The sequence below is a fragment of the Asterias amurensis genome, chromosome 4, assembly GCF_032118995.1.
Source record: "Asterias amurensis chromosome 4, ASM3211899v1".
Lineage (NCBI taxonomy): Eukaryota > Metazoa > Echinodermata > Asteroidea > Forcipulatida > Asteriidae > Asterias > Asterias amurensis.
Window position 1 is genome coordinate 3,514,558 of NC_092651.1, and position 26,152 is coordinate 3,540,709.

The 26,152-nt window shown below is 40.0% G+C and overlaps 1 protein-coding gene across 1 annotated transcript in view; it reads right to left on the bottom strand.

The window, feature by feature from the left end:
* Window positions 1-1,717: 1,717 nt before the first annotated feature.
* Window positions 1,718-26,152, bottom strand: part of LOC139935758 (serine/threonine-protein phosphatase with EF-hands pef-1-like) — a 111,864-nt gene continuing 87,429 nt past the window's right edge. The window contains exons 11-16 of the mRNA XM_071930323.1: window positions 22,321-22,608; window positions 20,943-21,085; window positions 19,635-19,741; window positions 15,920-16,023; window positions 9,767-9,908; window positions 1,718-8,449 (exon numbers count right to left, since the gene is read on the bottom strand). Of these exons, the coding sequence (XP_071786424.1) occupies window positions 8,181-8,449; window positions 9,767-9,908; window positions 15,920-16,023; window positions 19,635-19,741; window positions 20,943-21,085; window positions 22,321-22,608 (1,053 nt within the window). The 3' untranslated portion in view covers window positions 1,718-8,180. The remainder of the gene's footprint in view (window positions 8,450-9,766; window positions 9,909-15,919; window positions 16,024-19,634; window positions 19,742-20,942; window positions 21,086-22,320; window positions 22,609-26,152) is intronic.

Consider the following 26,152-nt stretch of genomic DNA (forward strand, 5'->3'; position numbering starts at 1 on the left):
AACAAACGGTATATGAAAACGTGTATATTCACAGTAATTGTCTCAAATGATTCAACTTTACACGAAGGCAACGGTGCAGAGTGGCGGTACCGCACGTTCTGTACAAAGAAATCTAATCCTGCTCGTTAATCGGCCGTCCAGCTGGAGGTCTCCTATCTTTTTCCACTGGTCAGACAGGGGCATTGTCAGGGTATTCTTTTGTTACTCTGCGGTTTTGCGGGTCGCTCAAGCTCCTTCTCTTCCTTCCTCCATGGTTGAACATCCCAAGACCTGTACTAAGGGGATACCTACATAGTACAAAATAAGGACTGCCGTATTTAGCACATATACAAGTTTGTATAAAATGGCGTGTTGGTACAACCTGGGCCCAATTTCATAGCTCTGCTTACCGTAAGCACAGAATCGGCGCTTACGGAAGCAGGGAATTATGTGCTTACGGCAAGCGTATTTCACAGGTTAGCGGCAAATTTGGGCTTCTGCGCGTGCGTACTTCACGTTACTAGGCATTCTACGCTTTCAAGGCTAGCGCAGAAATTTGGCGCTTGCACGTAAGCGGGGAATCGTGATCGTAAGCGCAGAATTCGGCAGTAAGCAGAGCCATGAAATTGGGCCAAGGTCTTAACTTGATTTTGTACAAATTTGTATCTCGTGCGAACACACTATGTGAACACTTAGTGTATATCCTTGCTGTTTTAAGGGAGATACAACCTTTCAACTTTCAAAAACTTGCATTTCATGTAAATGCTAACTTAGTGGCAGATACGACCTGTTGTACCAACACGACTACAAAATCTCCTGTAGCTCAAGTAAAAAACTACAAAAGAAATACTACATACATGTAACAACTTCATTTGTTGGCAAGAATACAGTACTGTCCTAAATCTATTTCCCGCGTAACTTCATTTCAGTCTTTAGGTCAGTGGTGTACCCTGGATCAATTTGGATAGATGGGACCAATAATATTCTAACCTCAAAATAAACCATGGCACCCAGAGCAATTGCTGTGCTTTTGCTGTGGTGCAAAGTTTCAATAAATATTTTAATTTTCCTCATCGTAGTGCCCCTTAACCAGAGGAAAATTGCTCGGCCCCTTCACAACATGTTGGAGCGACCTTCAGAAATGCCATTCATCAGGATTTTATCCTGAATTCAGTTTCTTTTTGTTTCTCTTAACCTCCTTGAGTCTACAAATTTTCTTGAAAAAAAAAGTAATGCAATTATCAAAGGGAGAAAGAGTCAAACCTGCAGGACTGTATTTCTGGTGATTCACAGGGTCTGTAAACCGCCTGAACTGTAACGTCTGGGAGGTTCGAGAATAAGGCCTGCAAAACATTTTCAGGAATTTTCACAATTCGCAACTCTCGTTCCATTTCTTGGCCGAGCTCTCTAATTGCACATGACTCAAGTTCTGGTGTTCAAGTGAGGGTTCGGGTCCCAGTCATGGCAGTTGTGTCCTTGAGCAAAGACACTCGACAGGAATTTCTTTATCCTTCGCAAGGTGTGTAAAGCCATAGGTCCCCTGTGTTGTGATTAAAAAGAACTACAGTAAACGTATCATGAAGATTGGACTGCACTGCATCACTATGTTAACCCTTACAAGGTATCTTAAAGCATTGTACAGCCCCCCCCCCCTTTGGTAATTGTCAAAGACCAGACTTCTCACTAGGCGTATCCCAACATATGCATAAAATAACAAACCTGTGAAAATGGTCATTGAAGTTGCAAGAGAATAATGAAAGAAAAACACCCTTGTGGCACAAATTTGTGTACTTAAAAAATACTTCAAGTGCCTTAAAAATGCTCTATTTCTGAAGTCTTTTGATGTTTGAGTGAAAAATTACTTCTTTCTAAAAAAAAAAACAAACCTGTCTCAGTCACCTGGTCTGTGGGATAATTACTGAAAAAGAGTTAATGATTTCCTCCGAAGCAAAATCAAATTTGATTTTTCCCATAAGTATGTACAAGTGCACCTCATAATTCAAATACCAGTTGTAAAACAATGATGCCCGTCCCAAGTGATAAAGTGCTACATAACAACTATGTATTGTTATTATCCACTAATAAGGATGTACCGTAATTATGAATATCTTGGTAAAATCGACCCCAGACTCTGTACTTCCAGCATCAGTTTGGGTTTACTGATTTGGATGGACGAAAAACAAGATGGTCGCACCATATTGCCATAATCATGATATTCACCTCCACAGATTAGCACACTCAAATAAATGCACCTTTGTCTCAAAAAATTATATATAAATAAATACAAATAAAAAATGTCCCCCTCAGCAGTGAAAGCTATGTGTAAATAAAAAACACTAATTCTTCTATGAGTACCACAAAAAGCTTAAGAGCCTTTGCGAAACCATGGATTGGGGTTGGGCTCCAGCTGAGGCTACGTCAGCTGTTTTGAAAATGTGTGCGTTGGGTATGGGGCTTCAAACAGTCAGCCTAAGCCGCAGCTCAAGCTAATCGGTAGTTTTGAAAAGGGCCTAATACTTGTAACCTCCCTTAATAAACTAATGTTTTGAGCCAGCATCAAAATTATTTGTCTTTTGTGATCAATTATCAATGCCTAACCTTGTTCTACACACTGAAAGGGACGATGTTTTTGGCACTCCTATCACACCCTTAAAAATTGCAGATTTAAGCAATCGTAACCCAAATTCAGACACCACGTTACTAAACAGTATCAACTCATCATGAAGTTCACATGAGGTAGCACCATGTGTAAATCTCTTTTGTGTAGTGTATCCCAACAGAAAATACACGCATAAATACAAATCTGTGAAAATTTGGACTCGATACCAATAGTGTCCAGTGCCTTTAAGTTTGTTTTGAATGATCTAATGTGAGTGGGTATATTGTTCCAAAGTTGTGAGATATCTATTTAAAGGCAAGGAGATCATTTTTGTTTAAGTAAACAGCTGTTTGTGGTATCCCTTCAAGGTAATGAAATATCATCTCTATAAAATAAGAATAAAGCTTCAAGAATATTAATAAAGAAAGCAAAATCTAGTTAATTTGTACAATGTAGCATCAAGGTGAAAATGGGTTAATAGTGTACGGTATAAATTCCATTTGAGTATATAAAGCTAAATGTCTCTAAATGTCTCTAAAATATATCTGTAACTACTTTAAATACAGAAATCTCCTTAGCTCCCTTGAAAAAAAAGGCAACAGTTTGCTAAATTTTGCCTATCCAACACTGACTAATGAATAATGATTACTAACGGAGGTTTGCAGTAACACCGTGTGAATATCTCTTATGAGTAATGTTGATTCTGAAAAGAACTAGTGGTTAAAGGAACATTACAGAATTGGTTTTTGTTTACAAAACAGTTGCTAATAATAATAATAACCCATTTTTTATATAGCGCTTTTCACACCCGGAGGGCGTCCCAAAGCGCTTCACATTATTACCCCTGGTCACTGGGCCTTAATTCACTCCTTAAACCATCTCAGCTCCCTGGTAGGGAGAAGGCAGCCTGTGCAACATTAATATGCGCTACTCGGCTAAATCAACCACAAGAACCATCTCTGCCCTCACAGGTACCCATTTACCCCTGGGTGGAGAGAAGCAATTATAGTGAAGTGTCTTGCTCAGAGACACAAGTGTTACGGCCGGGATTTGAACCCACACTCTGATGAACAGAAGCACCAGAGCTTGAGTTCGGTGCTCTTATCCGCTCAGCCACGACACCCCACAGTGTAAGCACTTTCTGTAATCCATCATATACATAAACTGACAAACCTGGAGAAGTTTGAGATCGACCATCTGGGTCACGAGAAAATAGTGACAACCCGAAGACACATTTTGCATTGCCTCGATGCCAAAACAAAAATTAATAAAACGCTCGCTGAGCGATAAACTCCAAACGCGAAATTAGTATGATTTATTTCTCTTCAAATATGATATTTCAGATAGAAATATTTCAAGGGATGTTTTCTACTATCATCATCATTAGACTGTGTAAGTTTTATGTAAATCTGTGATCTTCACCGTTTTTGTTCTTACCAATTCTGTTACGTTCCTTTAAAATATTGTTCAATCAATAAAAAAAATGAATGAGTATACATTTTGTAAAGGGATTTTAGTTGCGTAAAATAAGCATTTTGAATACCTTATCCAGTGCTTTTCAGAAAGATTCTGGAAAAGCTCTTTAACGTCATCACTCATGTCACATCATACCTGGGAGCTCCATTTATATAGCCGCTTTGTTGCAGCGTGGAGGTATAACAAAGTAAACTGCCACACATGATGTCAAAGTATTGTCGTTTTTGACACACACGGCAATGGCAGAATTGTCTCTAGTTTTTCAATACCTCGAGGTTGGTGCCTCATTTTTTGATCAACAATTTCGAAAAAATTTAGAGGTGTAAAAATATAAATATTACATTAAATGGTAAACAAACACGTTATAAAAAGTATTCCCCCCAATAAATTCATTCAAGTACAGTACCTGTTAAAACATCTCAGAGTCGTAAACATCAAAAGATACATTCACATGGTATTACCACAAACTTTTCTTAGTTGTACATGTACTTCCATCGTGCAAAGTTTCAAATACTACTTATATGAATACCCAAACTGTGCCAATATTATAATTATTAAATATTTGCTAAATATTTGTTATCAAAATAAGGTTTGTACAACTATCTAACATAAAGCTTATGCTTTGATTCTTTTTTGTTAACACACACACACACACACACACAATTGTAAGGCCAGTTAAAAACACTTGAGAAAATGTCCGATGTCGAAACACAGACTGATGAAAGTTCAACAATGACCCTTTACAAAACCACGGCTTCCCCTTCAGATTCGGCTCAGGCTAGCTTGGCACATGCACTTGTTTTGGCAATTGCGCATGCTTTGCGTACGCCCTCAGGGCTTCAGATGAGAGATCGGAGCCTGAAGCCAAAGCCAAAGCCGTGGATTCGAAAGGGGCCTCAGACAAACTTTTTTACTTGACTCTATGTCACATTCGCTTTACATTCACCATCATGTTAACTTTTTACCAATGAATAAGATTCACACGACACACGCACAACTCATTCGGTGTTCCAAAGTGAACAAAATAAATATCTACATCCAAAAATATGCAGCAGATATAAAAAATATGTTTGAAAAGTTTCCTTTTTATCAGTACAGGTAATATTTACAAGTGAGCACAGCACAAACATAAAAAATAAAAAGCATAGATAATTCTGTTGCGAAAAAAACTTAATACCATTCAGCCAAATGCGCAAAATAACAACCACGCACTCATTATAAACAGCGCAGTCTCTTTCAAATAGCAACCACCTCTGAAGTTTCAACGTTTATTTTTGAATGAGTATAAGCTGGCTTTGAGAAATATGGACGGGCATTTCAAATAAATTAAACAATTTCTTTAAAACCTATGCGAATGAAAAAACAAAGTTGAAACCCGTATTTTTTTTTTTATAAAGTGTGCAAAGAATACCGATTTTTTCAGGTTATGTATTTTTACACATTTTTAAAAAACATTGTTACAACTATTTTTACTTTCGACGTAAATTTCCACCACAATGATAGGCGTCTTCTTGATGAAAACTCCTGACATCTGTAAAGGCAAGAAATTCATTCCTCACTAGCAAGTTCAGCATCACCATCAGTTGGGCGGTGCTGGGCAGGCCTGCCCAGAACTCAAAATTTTTGCCCAGCACTCTGAGCAAAATACATTGTACAGCCCATCCCAGAACAGGTTTTCCTCCAGAATATATCAAAATATTGTCCACTGATCTGAGACACAGCTAATGATGAGGTATCAAATTTTTCACAGAGAAATAACATAGTCAAAATGCCATTCAACTTATTGCATTTCTGCATAACATGAACAGTTTGGAAACCTTGCATCATGCATGAAGCTTGCACTTCAGCAAAGATGGCTATAATTTAACATGAATAAATTTGTTCATCCTCTCGCCCTTGGTGGACTTTATAAACAAATTGGATTTATTTATAGCCCACCCCTAAACATTCCCTGTCCACTTCCCCCTGACAATAAACATTCTCTCCCCCGTCCGTCGTCCCCCCGCTCAATGTTGATTGTGACATTTGATTGGTCGCAAACCAATCACGTGCCGTGCAACAAATCCGCATGTATCATGGCTAAATATGGGCGCTACGCGTAATGCACAGCAGGCCGGGTAACATGAAAAGTGATGTACACCGGTGTACATCACCTTGATCGTTCCCAGCGTTGGTTGATTTCCAGCGCTGTACGAAACACACGCGGGTTCGAGGGAACAGGTGAAGAATTGTTTCTTATTTGAATTATGAACTGTTCGTCTACTCATTCAACCATGATTAAACTATGCATTGCTTCGTCTTAATAATGTTTGAAGATGACAACAGAACTTCGAGAAGTTGAATAACAATGTTACCAAGGTATAACAAAACAATTGTTGCACGCTGTGACTGGGGTCCATGGTTTTTGTACACCCTCAGTTGCAAATGGCACCCTCGGTTTCACTCGGGTGCCATTTTTCCCCTCGGGTGTACAAAACGCCATGGATCCCATCACAGCGTGCAACAATTGTATACTGGAACGCAGAAGACCGTGCACTGCGAACCAAACATTGAAAGTGGGCAGGGGGGGCCCGAAAAGATATGGCCAGGGTTGTAGCTACAATCCTAATCACCATCTACATGTAGGTGATCTTAAGATGCCACTTGATAAAGGTTCCTTCTCTCCACCTCAGTCTTTGTGGCTGATGATCTGTTGAGTATAGGCGTGTTGTGGCCAAGTGGTTTCGTGCACAGGACTCAAGTTCTTGTGCTGGCATAGTCTTATTTCTGATCTCCTGGTTGCACTTGGGTCCTTGAGCAAGTCACTTGCTTGGAGGAGACGTTAAGCTGCAGTTGTGTTGCGTACTGCACATAAATGATGGTACTTATCCACAGGTTGTCCTGGACTAATTCTGACAAGGTCACTAACCATATGCAGTATGGACGCCCATAGGTTGCACTACACTTATTCAAACTCTGATGTTTCTGATCACCAGAGTGTTGGTTCAAGTCCCAGTCATGACACTTGTATCCTAGAGCAAGATACTTAGTCATACTTGCTGGGACGATACGTGTAGCCATAGTTATCTTGCGTACTGCATGTGGAAGATGGTACTTTTCCTGTGGTTGTCCTGGACTATTTGTGACAAGACCCCCTTAGCCAAAGTGTCATTATGCAATATGAACACCCATAGATGGCATTACACTTAGGTTTTTGTTAATGCTTCGGGCTCCAAAGATGGCATGCTTTCATGTGTAGTTCTGCCGTTCGAAACAAATTCTCAAAGCTAAATTTTGAATGAGTTCCTGGGTTGGTACAGCAAATAATAGAAAGGCATGTCCAGAGTTGTCATCTGTCTTGCGAACATCCGGGAGGAAAATCCTTCTTTATGCAGTCAAAATAAAGAGTGCGTAGTGTGAAAAAACATTTTGAATACTAACCAAATACACTTGACGTCAAACTTCACCAAAGTCTTGCTAACTTATTAATGGGGGGCATGGTTGACTTGTGCGTAAAAGGCTCTCCTCTCACCAAGGTTACCCTGGTTTGATACCCGGCCAGGGCCATACATGTGAGTTAAGTTGTGCCTTGGTTCTCTGCTGTGCCACGAGGGTTTTCCAGACCATCCGGTTTTCCGTCCTCGGGAAAAATCAAACACTTTTGATCTCTGGCTGAGCTCCGTGGTCATAATGGGTTGATGTGGCTGGCAGCCAAAGGCGCCCTTGCATGTCTGCTTCTCGAACACGTTGTAGCTGCGTCCTTCACAATTAAGCTCTTAGCTGCGAGTAAGGATGATTAGCCACCCAAATTATTGTTATTATTATTAATCCTAGGACTTAGGATGAGTTAAGTTCCGTAACCAAAGACATTAGGACGCATTGAACCCATCCTAAGTTAGTCTTGATTAATCTTAGCATTTTGTGAAATTCGCTGCAGTGCTATCATTCCCCCTAGAAGAGTCACCAACAGATCATAGCACAGTGCCACCTTCAATCTCCTGGGCTCCTTCACTGCTTAGAAAAACAGTTACTGCTTAGAAAATCAGTTTTGAATACCATCAAAATACTCCTAAAGTCATACTTAGGAAACATGAGCACATTAGAAATGTCCAGCGCTATCGTTCCCCTTAACTGAGACACCCATAGATCATAGCACAGTGTTGCCATCGATCTCTGTGGCTCCATTGCTACTCAGTTTGATGTCAGCTTTTGATCCGTTACTTTTCAGTTCTTCCTGTTTGACCTGTGTGTCCACTAATCGGAACGCCTCCAGGAACTCATTGAAGTCTATGTAGCCATCTTTGTTGATGTCGATACTGCGCGCCATGTCTTGCACCGATTTCTTTGAGATGTCCGAGCCGACGTGCTTGCTGAGCAGACTGCAGGCTTCTTCAAACTCATCCATCGTTATCGTGCCTGAGTAATAATAATAACAATAATAGTAATGAATATTTATATTGTGCAATATCCACTTAAAAAGGTGCTCAAAGCGCATGAAACGAAAAAAAATAACTAGAGGGAAGAGGGAACAGTTAGACGTACATGACAAGAAAAATGACGAAAAATCTACAATTCAGAAGTAATAAACGGACTAATAAATAATAACACAGCATTTATAAAGGCGTACTTTAGTCTGATGTAAAAACCATTCAAAGGCGCCGGTCAAGATGGAACAAGAGGGATTACTCAGATGGTAAGGAAAGCAAGTGTGAATAGGTGTGTCTTCATTAGTTGCCGGTTCTGGTTCTGGTGAATTACTGCACCATCTCCTCATGTTGGGATGTACACGTGCAGGTGACTGAGCAGCAATGATTTACATGAAGTGAGCCCCCCTGATGATGTTACCCATATCCATAGCTTGAAGTTTACTCTTAAAGCTTACTCAAATGGTAACTGTCAAAGACTAACCTTCACAGTTGGTGTAGCTAAACATATGCATAAAATAACAAACCTGTGAAAATTTGAGCTCAATCGGTCATCGAAGTTGCGAGATAATAAGGAAAGAAAAAAAACACCCTTGTCACACGAAGATGTGTGCTTTCAGATGCTTGATTTTGAGACCTCAAATTCTAAATCTGAGGTCTCAAAATCAAATTCGTGGGAAATTACTTCTTTCTTGAAAACTACATTACTTCAGAGGGAGCTGTTCTCACAATGTTTTATACTATCAACCTCTCCACATTACTCGTTACCAAGAAAGGTTTTATGCTAATAATTATTTTGAGTAATTACCAAGAGTGTCCACTGCCTTTAAGGATACTAATAGTTGGTGTTTTGCGAATACCTTGTGGTAGTTTGTTTGAAACCAATGAGGGTATCTGTGTGTGAATATTTAACCTGAGTGATCCCTGTCCATAGTTCTGAATATCGTCTCTAGGCTGTTCTTATTTCGACACAGCACCAAAGTAGTGAGCAGTGCACTTATCAAAAAGAGAAGGTGTTTACCCCAGTGTTCATGGCTTGATTGGCTGCCAAGCACCTTGTAAACCATTACATGGTGCTATGTATTAACTATTGACCCAAATCACCTGACACCATCATCAGAATTATCTTAGTTGCGCCATACTGGTGGGCAATGTCTCGGTGCGTTATTCAGTGAAGGGCGCATTTTAGGCGACGCGGCATTTACACATAAACCTATTGCCCACCAACATGGTGAGCGTGTCACAGCCACCGCGTGTGACTTAGTGCAAGGGGTCAATACCCCACCTTTGAAGGAACCAAATCTTTTACCCGAGTGATCTCTGTCCATAGCTCTGAATATCGTCTCCAGGCTGTTCTTGTTTCTATACAGCACCTCAGTGACGCTGGGTCCCTCACTCAGTCCTCCTATCATTAGTTCCACTTCCATACACGACTCGTATTCAACCATACCCTGATAATCAGAACAAAGATACTGCTAGTTAGCTCCACATCCATACACGACTCGTATTCAACCATACCCTGATAATCAGAACAAAGATACTGCTAGTTAGCTCCACATCCATACACGACTCGTATTCAACCATACCCTGATAATCAGAACAAAGATACTGCTAGTTAGCTCCACCTCCATACACGACTCGTATTCAACCATACCCTGATAATCAGAACAAAGATACTGCTAGTTAGCTCCACATCCATACACGACTCGTATTCAACCATACCCTGATAATCAGAACAAAGATACTGCTAGTTAGCTCCACCTCCATACACGACTCGTATTCAACCATACCCTGATAATCAGAACAAAGATACTGCTAGTTAGCTCCACTTCCATACACGACTCGTATTCAACCATACCCTGATAATCAGAACAAAGATACTGCTAGTTAGCTCCACCTCCATACACGACTCGTATTCAACCATACCCTGATAATCAGAACAAAGATACTGCTAGTTAGCTCCACTTCCATACACGACTCGTATTCAACCATACCCTGATAATCAGAACAAAGATACTGCTAGTTAGCTCCACCTCCATACACGACTCGTATTCAACCATACCCTGATAATCAGAACAAAGATACTGCTAGTTAGCTCCACTTCCATACACGACTCGTATTCAACCATACCCTGATAATCAGAACAAAGATACTGCTAGTTAGCTCCACCTCCATACACGACTCGTATTCAACCATACCCTGATAATCAGAACAAAGATACTGCTAGTTAGCTCCACCTCCATACACGACTCGTATTCAACAATACCCTGATAATCAGAACAAAGATACTGCTAGTTAGCTCCACCTCCATACACGACTCGTATTCAACCATACCCTGATAATCAGAACAAAGATACTGCTAGTTAGCTCCACCTCCATACACGACTCGTATTCAACCATACCCTGATAATCAGAACAAAGATACTGCTAGTTAGCTCCACCTCCATACACGACTCGTATTCAACCATACCCTGATAATCAGAACAAAGATACTGCTAGTTAGCTCCACTTCCATACACGACTCGTATTCAACCATACCCTGATAATCAGAACAAAGATACTGCTAGTTAGCTCCACTTCCATACACGACTCGTATTCAACCATACCCTGATAATCAGAACAAAGATACTGCTAGTTAGCTCCACCTCCATACACGACTCGTATTCAACCATACCCTGATAATCAGAACAAAGATACTGCTAGTTAGCTCCACTTCCATACACGACTCGTATTCAACCATACCCTGATAATCAGAACAAAGATACTGCTAGTTAGCTCCACCTCCATACACGACTCGTATTCAACCATACCCTGATAATCAGAACAAAGATACTGCTAGTTAGCTCCACCTCCATACACGACTCGTATTCAACCATACCCTGATAATCAGAACAAAGATACTGCTAGTTAGCTCCACTTCCATACACGACTCGTATTCAACCATACCCTGATAATCAGAACAAAGATACTGCTAGTTAGCTCCACCTCCATACACGACTCGTATTCAACCATACCCTGATAATCAGAACAAAGATACTGCTAGTTAGCTCCACCTCCATACACGACTCGTATTCAACCATACCCTGATAATCAGAACAAAGATACTGCTAGTTAGCTCCACCTCCATACACGACTCGTATTCAACCATACCCTGATAATCAGAACAAAGATACTGCTAGTTAGCTCCACCTCCATACACGACTCGTATTCAACCATACCCTGATAATCAGAACAAAGATACTGCTAGTTAGCTCCACTTCCATACACGACTCGTATTCAACCATACCCTGATAATCAGAACAAAGATACTGCTAGTTAGCTCCACCTCCATACACGACTCGTATTCAACCATACCCTGATAATCAGAACAAAGATACTGCTAGTTAGCTCCACCTCCATACACGACTCGTATTCAACCATACCCTGATAATCAGAACAAAGATACTGCTAGTTAGCTCCACTTCCATACACGACTCGTATTCAACCATACCCTGATAATCAGAACAAAGATACTGCTAGTTAGCTCCACCTCCATACACGACTCGTATTCAACCATACCCTGATAATCAGAACAAAGATACTGCTAGTTAGCTCCACCTCCATACACGACTCGTATTCAACCATACCCTGATAATCAGAACAAAGATACTGCTAGTTAGCTCCACTTCCATACACGACTCGTATTCAACCATACCCTGATAATCAGAACAAAGATACTGCTAGTTAGCTCCACCTCCATACACGACTCGTATTCAACCATACCCTGATAATCAGAACAAAGATACTGCTAGTTAGCTCCACCTCCATACACGACTCGTATTCAACCATACCCTGATAATCAGAACAAAGATACTGCTAGTTAGCTCCACCTCCATACACGACTCGTATTCAACCATACCCTGATAATCAGAACAAAGATACTGCTAGTTAGCTCCACCTCCATACACGACTCGTATTCAACCATACCCTGATAATCAGAACAAAGATACTGCTAGTTAGCTCCACTTCCATACACGACTCGTATTCAACCATACCCTGATAATCAGAACAAAGATACTGCTAGTTAGCTCCACCTCCATACACGACTCGTATTCAACCATACCCTGATAATCAGAACAAAGATACTGCTAGTTAGCTCCACCTCCATACACGACTCGTATTCAACCATACCCTGATAATCAGAACAAAGATACTGCTAGTTAGCTCCACCTCCATACACGACTCGTATTCAACCATACCCTGATAATCAGAACAAAGATACTGCTAGTTAGCTCCACTTCCATACACGACTCGTATTCAACCATACCCTGATAATCAGAACAAAGATACTGCTAGTTAGCTCCACTTCCATACACGACTCGTATTCAACCATACCCTGATAATCAGAACAAAGATACTGCTAGTTAGCTCCACCTCCATACACGACTCGTATTCAACCATACCCTGATAATCAGAACAAAGATACTGCTAGTTAGCTCCACCTCCATACACGACTCGTATTCAACCATACCCTGATAATCAGAACAAAGATACTGCTAGTTAGCTCCACCTCCATACACGACTCGTATTCAACCATACCCTGATAATCAGAACAAAGATACTGCTAGTTAGCTCCACTTCCATACACGACTCGTATTCAACCATACCCTGATAATCAGAACAAAGATACTGCTAGTTAGCTCCACTTCCATACACGACTCGTATTCAACCATACCCTGATAATCAGAACAAAGATACTGCTAGTTAGCTCCACCTCCATACACGACTCGTATTCAACCATACCCTGATAATCAGAACAAAGATACTGCTAGTTAGCTCCACCTCCATACATGACTCGTATTCAACCATACCCTGATAATCAGAACAAAGATACTGCTAGTTATCCAACATGTGGTAGTCCACAACATACTAATAATAATAATAATAATAAAGAATATTTTTTAGGGCGCCAAAATCCACCAAAATGAGGTGCTCAAGGCGCACAGGAGGGGGAACCACACACAGCAAGGAAAATAAGACAAACAGACCAATTACACATAGGCGAGATTAAACAGTGTGGTTTTCAACTTAACCTTGAAAGTATTGATATAAGAAATATTGCGGATTTGTAGAGGCAAGTCATTCCAGAGTGTGGGTCCAGCATGGGAAAATGCCCTATCGCCCCATGACTTGCTACTCTTAGTAACTTGAAGACCATTTTCTAAGGAGATATTCTAGCCAAGTTAAATACCCTGATGATCGCAAAGATACTTTAAGTTATCTGACAAGTATTAGAAGTTTACACAAGTTTTGGGGTTGAGCACAGATTTGACTAGAGTTGGATTCGAACCAACGACATCCAGATTAACATGCCAGCGCTCTACCAATTGAGCTATCTAGCCCTACATATATTGGCAGTGTCCCTATTTTGTCAATATTATCTTTGTCAGAAGCCATACAACCGTTAACTGCCGTGTAGCCAGGGATCACACCCAAATTGCGATACAACCTGGGAAGCGGCACCCAGGGGATCACCTTAAGGGGATGCGACTTTTTGTTGATATGATTTGAGGCATTGCATGGTGAAGTATCAATATATATTAGGTTTGCGGTAACATCATGTGTGTATCTGCTTGCCAGGTAGAGTTTGTTCTTTAGAGAACTGTCTTTCTTTATTCTACTACCACGGAGTAGATTTATCGGATTGTTTTGGAGACTTCTCAGTTCTAAAAAGAATTGTCCTGCTATTTAACTACTACCCGGGCGGAAGGTATAGAAAATAGGCTGGGACTACTACTTTAGCTTATAGGATCGTTATTAACTGCACTACTGCGGAGTGAGTTCTTAGACGTTTGTTTTTCGTCAATGAATCGAATCTTAAGACATATACAGATTTTAATGGCTCGTATTTAAGAAAAACCACAAGTTTGCCGGGCTTGTAGCTCCAATGTTTGCATTACGCATTATTAGCGCCTCCATAAGCCTTCACGCCAACACCAGTACAGCTATTAACCCCGAATACCCTTAAGCCAAGCGGTCTTCGATTGTGGGTGACACAAGGATGAGTTTGTCGGAGATGATGCTTGTTCCACAACTTTCACAACATTTTTCTTTCATAGTTCCCCCGAGTGCTAATTTTCTGCTTAATCCCGACAGATCCTTCACAGAGCATGCAAATAAGAGGTCAACTTCAAGGTGGCTTTAGATTCATAAAGGCCAAGTTTCATAGAGCTGCTTAAGCGCAAAAAGTAGCTAAGCACAATAAAACTATGCTTACTGGAATAAGGTTACCAGCCTAAGATTGCATGTCGCATGTGAAATTGTGACTAGTACCCTGCTTTCTTTTGCCGAGCAGAAAGTCTTTAAGCACTTTTTCTGCTTAAAGCCATTGGACACTTTCGAATCACAGATTTACAAATAACTAATACAGGGTTTACAGATGGTAATGGTGAAAGACTTCTCTTGAAATATTATTCCATGAAATGCTTTACTTTTTGAGAAAACATTAAAACAATATCAATTCTCGATATCGAGAATTGTGGATTTGTTTTAAACACATGTCATGACACGGCGAAACGTGCGGAAACAAGGGTGGGTTCTCCCGTCATTTTCTCCCGACTCCGACGACCAATTGAGCCTAAATTTTCACAGGTTTGTTATTTCATATATAAGTTGTGATACACGAAGTGTGGGCCTTTGGACAATACTGTTTACCAAAAGTGTCCAATGGCTTTAAGCAGCTTTTTGAAATTGAGCCCTGGATATCAAAACAAGTCCAAATTGGCAGATAACACCTGTTGAAGTAAAGGCTGCCAATAGCAACATCATTGGTAAAAGCTATAGATGCTACTTTGAAGATGAGGTAAATCTATAAACTTTGCTTGGATAAAGTATGCATTGACTGGTATTATATAACACCCAAGCAGATCCTTGCCATTTGATTGGAGGATTGTCCGTCACGTATTAGCAAATAAAAGTACTATTGCTCGTCACTCAGCGTGCATTTTTCGTTCCATCCTAAAAGTACTATTGCACACTGAGCAAAAAACATCACTGCGTGCGCGTGTCTTTGGTAACGCAGCAGTGTTACTACAAGGCACATACTAGCATTCGGCAACTGCGTGTCTCAAAATAGCTGAACAGAACGCACATTGTCAAACAGGCCGACCCAAAAGAAACGGGTGTAATTTCATAATTAGAAACTGTAGGCCTACGCTTTGTTTATTTTTGAAAAGTGTATCCTCCAATCAAAATGACAAAGATCTACTTGGATGTTATATAAAACAAATAATGTTTTTCATTCGCGCAATAGGGCAAATATGTTCATTCGTTGAAAGATGAAAAGTTCCATTCAACTCGGCTCCGCCTCGTTGAATAAAACATTCCATCTTTCAACTCATAAACATATTCGCACCATTGCACTCATAAACATTCATTATTTGTATACTAGCTAGGGTCTAAGTCTATTCTTCCTTGGTTTTACCTGATCATTGACTCGTATGAGCTTATCCCTCAATGTACGCCAAGGTATAGTTAACTCCAGTACTTCTTCCATTACATGGGCCCATTGCGTTAGTGTTATATACCCTGAAAAAAAACAAATAATAATAGTAATAATAACAATGATAGTATTGACATTCATAAATACCTCAGACAGTTTCACTATTCTTATTGGTGGAGAGCGCGTCACGTGGGGGTGTTTAAACCTTTGATAATGACCAGTGTTTGTAACCAGTTGTGAGGGGATACTCCACGCTAGTCTTGGTGCCAGACGTTTCTTGTTACAGGCGATGCAGGCGCTGTCGGTGAGTTGGCCGCGCTGTGTGTGAAAGGAAAACGAGAACGTGTTGCACCAAGACTATTCGCGCACGAACGGAACCGGAAACTGTCGGAAATAGGCGTCTCAGTCATAACAATGCAACACACAGTCGTCGTATATGTACATACAGAGCTCAAGCACGTCGGAAACAGATAACAGTTCAAGAACTGGAAAAGAAATCCCCAGATGCTGTTGAACTCATTATGGGTGACTTTAACGAATGTGATTTAAAGCATGTGATGCCTCACTACCACCAGTATGTCAATATTCCTACTAGGGGACATCGTACCCTGGACAAATGTTATGGGAACATACCCGATGCTTATAAACCATACAGTAGAGCACCGCTCGGAAAGTCGGATCACGACATGATATATCTTCTCCCAAAATATAAACAAAAACTGAAGCAAAACAAACCTGCTATAAAAACGATTAGGAGCTTTAATCAAGACACGGAAACTCTACGCAGCTGTTTTGATTGCACAGACTGGGATGTTTTGTTTTCTTCCAACTCAATTGAAGAATCTACTGATGTAATCACCGAGTACATCAAGTTTTGTGAGGACTGTATTGTACCAGAAAAAGTTATCAAGACTTTTCCAAACAACAAACCATGGATGACAAAAGACATAAAAGAACTCATCAACAGGAAACATATGGCGCACATAAATAACAATCTTCAAGACAAACGCAAACTACAAAAAGAAATCAACCATCTCGTCAAACAATGCAAGAAAAATTATGCCCGGAAAATCAAACATAAATTCGGAAAAGGCGACCACAAGAGTGCTTTGGAGGGATTGAAAGTCATCACAGGATTTGGTGTCCGCAATAAATCGGAGATACCACAAGGTGATCTGAATTTATTTGTTAACGACCTCAACCAATTTTATGGCCAGTTTGATCGCAATAACAGTACAAATGGAGATGAAAACCACACCAAGCTGTGCATGGAGTTGGGCTCACAGGGAAATGCATCCGAGCGAATCGTCCTTACTACCGGTCAAGTTGAAAAGTCCCTCAAATCGATTAGGACGAACAAATCTGCAGGACCAGATGGGATCCGCGGTAAGATTTTAAAAGCGTGTCACAAAGAGCTTGCAGGAGTCTTTCAACGATTATTCCAATGGTCTTTAGACACTTATACAATGCCCAGTCTATGGAAATCCTCAACAGTCATTCCAATTCCCAAGATAACGAAGCCAGCTGTTCTCAATGACTATAGACCGGTTGCCCTCACACCTATTGTGATGAAATGCTTTGAACGGGTCATCAAAGGTATTCTGCTCAACGAAACAAGAAATGCAGCGGATCCTTTTCAGTTTGCCTATCGTGTGCATCGTGGTGTGGATGATGCAATTATGACATTATTGCATAACATTTACGGGCACATTGACAATTGTAAAAGCTATTTACGAACATTATTTATTGACTTTTCCTCTGCCTTTAACACAATAAGGCCACAATCTCTTTTGTATAAATTACAGCATTTGAAAGTTAACCCACACCTTGCCCTCTGGATTAATGATTTTTTACTGCAGCGACCACAAAAGGTAAGATTTTCAGGTGTTAGCTCTAATGTCGCACACTTAAGCACTGGAGTTCCACAGGGGTGTGTGTTATCACCTCTTTTGTGTTCATTGTTCACAAGTGACTTTAATGTCCAAAGTAGTTCTTGTATTGTGATTAAATATGCAGATGACACAGCCTTGACTGGATTAATTTCTGGCAATGATGAATCGGAGTATAGCACAGGAGTTAATCAGTTTGTTGATTGGTGTGAAAGAAATAACTTAGTTCTTAACGTAAATAAACAAAAGAAATGGTTTTCAACTTTCAAAAAAACATTCAACCTGTACAACCTGTTAAAATTAATGACATGTCTGTTGAAGTGGTAAAGGAATACAAGTATCTGGGAACTGTAATTGATGATCAGCTGAACTGGAACTCTAACACCACGAAAATCTATAAGAAGGCTAATCAACGATTGTACTTTGTCAGGAAGCTGAAGTATTTTAATGTTAACACCCGGATTCTTAATCTATTTTATCAGAGTACTATTTTATCCTTGTTGACTTTTTGTGCAATCACTTGGTTTAATTCACTTTCAGTTTTTAATAGGCAAAAACTAGTTCGCATTACCAAACAAGCCAGTAGGATTATTGGTTCAGATAATGACGGTCTTCAGGAATTAGTTAAGAATAGACTGATGAGTAAGTTCCACTGTATTTTGTCTGACAACACACATCCCCTTTACCCACTGATTGTTCACAACAAATCTGGTAGGATCCGTCAACTAAGCCTTAAGACTAACAGGTTCAAGAACTCATTTTTACCTATTGCTATCCATGATTTTAACTGTGATTTTATTAGATAACTGCAATGCATCCAGCCCTATGTACTGCCTTATTGTTTATTATTGTTTTATTTGATTTTCTGGCACCTCCTGTGCAATTTGGCCTCTTTTAATTTGGGGAGGGGGTCCACCACCCAATCATGCTTTAGCGTTTGACTGTTTGTTTGTTTGTTTGTTTGTTTGTTTGTTTGTTTGTATGTTTGTTTGTTTGTTTGTTTGTTTGTTTGTTTGTTTGTTTGTTTGTTTGTTTGTTTGTTTGTTTGTTTGTTTGTTTGTTTATTTGTTTGTTTGTTTGTTTGTTTGTTTATATAAACTTTAATGATTTTTACTTATATTAAGGTTATTGTTTTATGTAGTATTGTGGTAATTCTTGTGCAATTTTACATTTTAATATTTTATATGTTGCTGTACAATAGGATTGTAAATTTCATGTATTTTTATATACCTGACGAATAAAGCATTCAATTCAATTCAATTCAATTCAATTCGATAAGTTTTACAGAGTTTCTTACTTTATTATGCCTTTTAACCAAAAAGGCATTTTTGAGTGGGAATAAAAGAGTAGTGACTCGTTCATTAACGGCCGTTTAAAACCTTGCAGGGTCGTTGCCAAGTGATAAAGGCCCGAGCCATCACACGGCACAACCCTGCCTGTTTTAAACAGCCGTGAAAGAACTCGTCGCAACCCTTTTATTCCCTTATTTATAAAGCGCACATATCCATTATAAACGCTAAAAACACCAACAAGAAAATCCTGATAATGAAAAAAACAAAAACTTGAAGAGCTAATCGAAAGCTATTGCCATCAGATGTGTGCTTAGCTGTCTCTTAAATGCTGATATGCTAAAATTACACCAAAGCCAGTCACAGTAACTTTCTGTGTTACAGCAGCAGAAAAGGTCCAATAAGAACATGGATTTTGAGTCATGACTGTGACAAACCCATAATGCAGGGGCTTACACCGGCAGGCAGAATTTCCACAGAGGGCAGTTAAGAGGCAAACAAATGACTAAGGAATCTTACCTGTACTGCTTGGATCAAACTGTTGGAATCCCTGCTTTAGACTTGACCTGCTAGATGCCATTTTCTCTCTTAGATCTCGTATGGCTGACTCCTCAACAATGCTTAACCTACAACACGGAAATAAATCAAAACTTAGTCATAAGTTGACTTCTTTTAAAGACCTCATATCCGTAACTCAGTGACGCTCAAGGCACTTCAACATTTTAATAATAGTGGCTTAGTAATAATAATATGGATTTATAATGCGCACTTCTCTAGAAAACTTATCAACTTTTAAGGCGCCTACACAAAAATAAAACATTATACAATAGAAAATGAAGAATAAACATAACTGAACTTAAATAAAATCCAATGAAAGTCTCAGTGAACAAGTGTGATTTTAGTTCCCTCTTTAAGTTGTTGAGTGATGTTGTTTGGCGAAGTGAAACCGGGAGCTTATTCCATAGGGCAGGAGCAGCTTTGGCGAAAGCACGGTCTCCGTAATGAATATTATTCAGACAACACAGCTGAGAGTTCAAAAAAATCGTTCACAGAAACCTTAAAACAAAATCTGATGACCAGATGTCAGTGGTTCAAATCCCACTCCAGTCAATTGGTCTTTGTTCTACCAGCAAGTGAGATCCAGCAGACCGCAGGGCACGACTTTTGTGCTTAGTCGAGATTAGGCCACAAAGATACTGTGGGGCTTGTCCATGCAGAACTTTGAACACAAGGAGGCAGATTTTGAAGGTGATCCTCTTTGCAATGGGGAGCCAATGTAGGCGTCTTAGGACGGGCGAAATGTGGTTGTAAAATTTCTTATGAAGACCTCATATCTGTCACTCAGTGACACTCAAGGCACTTTAACATTTAGTACTTTTCTGCAAGGTATGTGGGACTGCGTTTGAATAATGAGAACTACTTCTTTTACATAACACCTGTAATAATAGACGATGTGACCAGTGACACCACATGTTTACAAAAGAGCCTCCAAGCCTGGACTTCCTGCAGGCACGATTTGTACACAGCCTAATGGAAGAAAACATACAATCGTATATTTTATGGAGATTGTTCTGTCTGATTCTTATCAACTTTTGATATGATGAAAGGGGGCACATCTCAAATCTTGTCCAGCTTTTACTTTCATAACTCTTGGATTGATGTGGAAATTATGACACAAAATGTCAACTTTCCCATATGACCAGTGCAGTATCTTGCCTGCCAGAATACCCAAAGAATGTGCAAGGTCACACTTATTGTATACAAAGCCATTCAAACCAAGAACACCAGGGCGAACACCTTCTCTTTTTGTATATTGCACACATGTACCTCTGAGCCATGGAGAGTTTCTGATGTGACTTTGAGGCCATGTACTGTACACAGCGTGGTTTGAGGTCTGTACCCAGTTTAACGTATGCTCCCTTGTTGCTTCCCATCTCATAGTAGTTGGATGCAGAGAAGACTGTCAGCACCTGAGCATGGCGGGAACAAATCAAGCAGAGACAAATGGTTAGCAGTGTTCCATTGATGATACTCTGAATTGTTTCAGAATCACCAACATGAAACTGATGATTGCCAAGAAACATAAAAACTTGGTTTTGCTACAAATAAAAAATCAGAAAAAAATATCCTCCCGGTCTCTCCTAAAAATCCATTCATAAATACCTCAGACAGTTTCGCTATTCCTATTGGTGGAGAGCACGTCACGTAGGTGTGTATAAACCTTTGGTTATGACCGGTAAAAAGTGTTATTTCATGGGTGTGACAGGTGACCTTGCACCTGCTCTTATAGGACAGTTTCTTCATTCCTATTGGTCGAGAGCAACGGCTGAAACAGTTGTGCCACATCACGCGATACGCGCGACGCGCACAGCATTCCCTTATAAGGAGTTGTTACCCCGAGGGCGGCGGAGGGCTTTACCATTTCATAGCTGGAGGGGTGTTGTGTTGAAAGAAATCATTTAACAATTATAATTTTTGCATTTATTTTACTTTTTGACCAAAAAGTGATGAATGGGAATCAAAGTGTGTTGAATCGGTTTTCAACTAGTGGTTTAAACCTGCCGAGGCCTGGTTCTTTATAATTTACCTCGACTTCGTCTCGGTAAAATTATCAAGAACCAGGCCTCGTTGGGATTAAACCACTAGTTGAAAAGCTCTTCACCACACATTGATTCCCTTATTTATTTGTCAACCAGCTCTCCTGATCCTCTTTACGTTCGTCAACTAGCCCTGTCGACCTGACAAAACTACGAACATAATACCCAGACATAGACCCTACCCATAAAACTTGTGAAACTTAATTTACAGTTTTGTTAATCTCAAGTCAACAGTGTTGAAGTGTCACTAAATTGGACAGCACCATCATTTTTCAATTAATTATTGTAATATAATTGACCTTTTATAATTGACCTGTAGAGGTTTCAGCCTGATTAGTCGTCAAGTTTTTAAGAAAAATAGTGAAAATCACAGAGCAATGTTTTCAGGAGGGTCGTGTAACGTTGTACATGCTAAAATAATGTTCATCCAATTTCACAGGTTTGTTATTTTATGCATATGTTGAGATACACCAAGTGAGAAGACTGGTCTTTGACGATTACCAATAGTGTCCAGTGTCTTTAATGATCCGATGTGAAATCGCATGGATGTGAAATTGCAGTGAATGACCTTATGGAGCCAACTAATTATTACTAAATAAATAACTTACAAGTCCATCATGTGTGTACTCATAACCCTCTGGCTTGCACTCATGCGACCGAATCAGCAAATCCAAGTTGTGCTTCTTCAAGACCTTCCGGCTGACGTCCGGTCCGAAGTAGCTCCCGCCTCCACGGAACAAGTTGGGCGTGCAGCCGTCGACCATCTTAGGGTCACTCCATAAAACGTCTAGAATCTGACGCCACTCCGAGAAGTTGACCTTGTCTGAGAGGTCATCTTCGTCTCCGGTTATTTCTTCCGCTCCTTCTTTGAGGGGCGGTTTGAGAACCGACTTGTACTGCAATGAAAGCACATGAAGATAACAAATTATTGTTATTATTTCATTTTATCACAGCTTGCAAAAGATCACATTTTCCTTTGTGCCAGTAACTCCTCGAGTTGCCTTAGGGCCTTGTCACACGAGGCAACTTTTACGAGCAACTTGACGTCAACTTAGGCCCATATCGCACGAGGCAATTTCCAGGCAACCATTTCTAGGCAATCTCCCAGAAGAGGAGCCATTTACAATTTAAATTACATTATTAATTTTGGTTTTTACCTATACACCGATGTGTGTTAGCACTGTATACTCAGTACTTTCCGGAGTCCTGTGAAAAATATCACAGGCATGTTACTCGGGTGGGATTCAAACCCACGACCCTTGCAACTCTAGAGCAGTGTCTTACCAACTAGACTACTGAGGTTGCCCAGCAGCTAGAGGCAGTTCGAATCCTATGTTTTGGCAGCGGATATTCTTTATCCCCGATGCAAATTCAACATCTTTTAAAATTACATTGTTTGAAGAATGACTCATATGCTGAGTGTTCCTTTTGCATGCACTGCAGTTTGTTGCCTGTAAACGTTACCCTGCGTGACAAGGCCCTCCGATCTCGAAGGTCTTTATTTTAATCCTACTTTTTATTGGACATTTTTGCTTTTTGAAGTTTCTCATCTGCCAAACTGAAGTCTCATTGCTTTAAGGGTTGATTCTTTGACTTTGCATCTTGCAATCAGAGAAATTTTGTTCAACAATCAAGGACATATTCAGAATTACATTCAACATAATAGGGACAAAGTTTCCATAATAAGGGAGTTTTTCAAATTTGTCCATTAAAACGTGGAAAGATTGGTTTATTTTCAGGGAACTCTCTGCAGAATCAGGGAGTTATCTGCTCTTACAATCACGATTCCCCGCTTACGTGCAAGCGCCGAATTTCTGCGCTAGCCTTGTAAGCGTAGAATGCCTGCTAACGCGGAGTACGCACGCGCAGAAGCCGAAATTCGCCGCTAACCTGTGAAATACGCTTGCCAGAAGCACAGAATTCCCTGCTTCCGTAAGCGCCGATTCTGTGCTTACGGAAAGCAAAGCCATGAAATTGGGCCCTGCTCTTGAAGCCATGCAGTCACAGCACAAGACAACATTGGCCCAATTATATGGCTCTGCCTACTGCCGGATTCTGCGCTTACGATCACCATTCTCCGCTTATGTGCAAATGCCAAATTTCTGCGACAGCTGTGTATGCGAAGAAAGCCTGGTAATGGGAGCACACAAACGCACAAGCGAAAATTCCCCGCTAACCCGTGAAATAAGCTTGACATTAAGCGCAGAATTCCCTGATTTGCAAGCACTGACTCTTTGCTTACAGTAAGCAGAGTCATGAAATTGCCCCGAGGTAGGGACTAAAAGCTTAAATCACATTCAAGGCTCCAATCTTTGGAAGGATATGAACGGGCACAAGCCAAAATTTACTGCTAACTTGTGAAATACGCTTGCTGTAAGCACAGAACTCCCTGCTTCCTTAAGCGCTGATTCTTTGCTCATGGATAACAGATCCATGAAATTGGGCCCAGGTAGGTCTTTATACACTTCCATCTACTGATCAAATATTCACCGTAATGACATACAAACTCCACAGATGTAAGTTCTGTGAACCGACCCTACGTGCTTTTTACTGGTGTCTTTTTTCCCCACATACTTTATGCCTCATTTGCGACATCTTAAATAACCATGTGCACTCAGTATGCAGTCCGGCCTGTGGTTGCTATGATATAAATCACACTGGTTGCCGAAAAAGCAAGCGAGTTTGCTAGGTATTGGTGCATCAATGTCTATGTAATGATTATGATGCTTTGCTGGAATGCTTTCACATGAATAAAACAAGACCAGGTCTCTCTAAAAACGGAAAGGGTACTGAATAAATCATGAAAGTATCTTTTAAATGCATAAAAGCAATCGGTCCAGTAGGTAATAAACTGTAGCATGGACTTACTGTAAAGCAAATAATGCTGTTCATTAACTTTGTTTGTCATCAATAATTTTGAAGAAACTTCAAATTATTGCCCAAACCTTTTTTGGCCAGCTCTGCATGGCCTAATTTTGCAGGGCTGCTTCAGCAGAAACGGTTGCTTAAAGCCAGTGGACACTATTGGTAATTGTCAAAGACCAGTCTTCTCACTTGGTGTATCTCAACATATGCATACAATAACAAACCTGTGAAAATTTGAGCTCAATTGGTCGTCAGAGCTGCGAGATAACTATGAAAGAAAAAACACCCTTGTCACACGAAGTTGTGTGCTTTCAGATGCTTGATTTCGGGACCTCAAATTCTAAACTTGAAGTCTCGAAATCAAATTTGTGGAAAATTACTTGTTTCTCAAAAACTATTCCACTTCAGAGGGAGCCGTTTCTCACAATGTTTTATACTACCAACCTCTCCCCATTACTCGTTACCAAGTAAGGTTTTATGCTTATAATTATTTTGAGTAATTACCAATAGTGTCCACTGCCTTTAAATATTTCCTGGTCTAGAAGAGTTATTAGCAGGAGACCAGCGAAAGATTGTTCATGATAGTGTGTACTTTGAATGGCAGCATTAATTTTGGTAAACACAGTTTCGTTGGGCGGTGTTAATTATTGTGCTTAAGAAGCTCCAAGATATTTTGCCCAAGTAAACTTTCGCACAAGTAAAATACGCGAGTGTAATCAATCACTGATGTTACATACACTGTGCACTCCCTGTGTATCAAATTTCAAGCTAATTGACAACGAGAGGATTGGAATGAATGTACTTTTCTGATAACCAGTGATGTACCATCCCTTTATGATATGTGTCTTGACAACGAGAGGATTGGAATGAATGTACTCTTCCAATAACCAGTGATGTGCCACCCCTTTAAGATATGGTTCTTTAATACTAGAGGATTGGAAAGAACGTACTCTTCCAATAACCAATGATGTACCATCCCTTTATGATATGTTTCTTGACAACTAGAGGATTGGAATGAATGTACTCTTCCGATAACCAATGATGTACCATCCCTTTATGATATGGTTCTTTAATACTAGAGGATTGGAATGAATGTACTCTTCCAATAACCAATGATGCACCATCCCTTTATGATGTGTTTCTTGATAACTAGAGGATTGGAATGAATGTACTCTTCCGATAACCAATGATGTACCATCCCTTTATGATATGTTTCTTGATAACTAGAGGATTGGAATGAATGTACTCTTCCAATAACCAATGATGTACCATCCCTTTAAGATATGTTTCTTGATAACTAGAGGATTGGAATGAATGTACTCTTCCGATAACCAATGATGTACCATCCCTTTATGATATGTTTCTTGATAACTAGAGGATTGGAATGAATGTACTCTTCCAATAACCAATGATGTACCATCCCTTTAAGATATGTTTCTTGATAACTAGAGGATTGGAATGAATGTACTCTTCCGATAACCAATGATGTACCATCCCTTCATGATATGTTTCTTGATAACTAGAGGATTGGAATGAATGTACTCTTCCAATAACCAATGATGTACCATCCCTTTA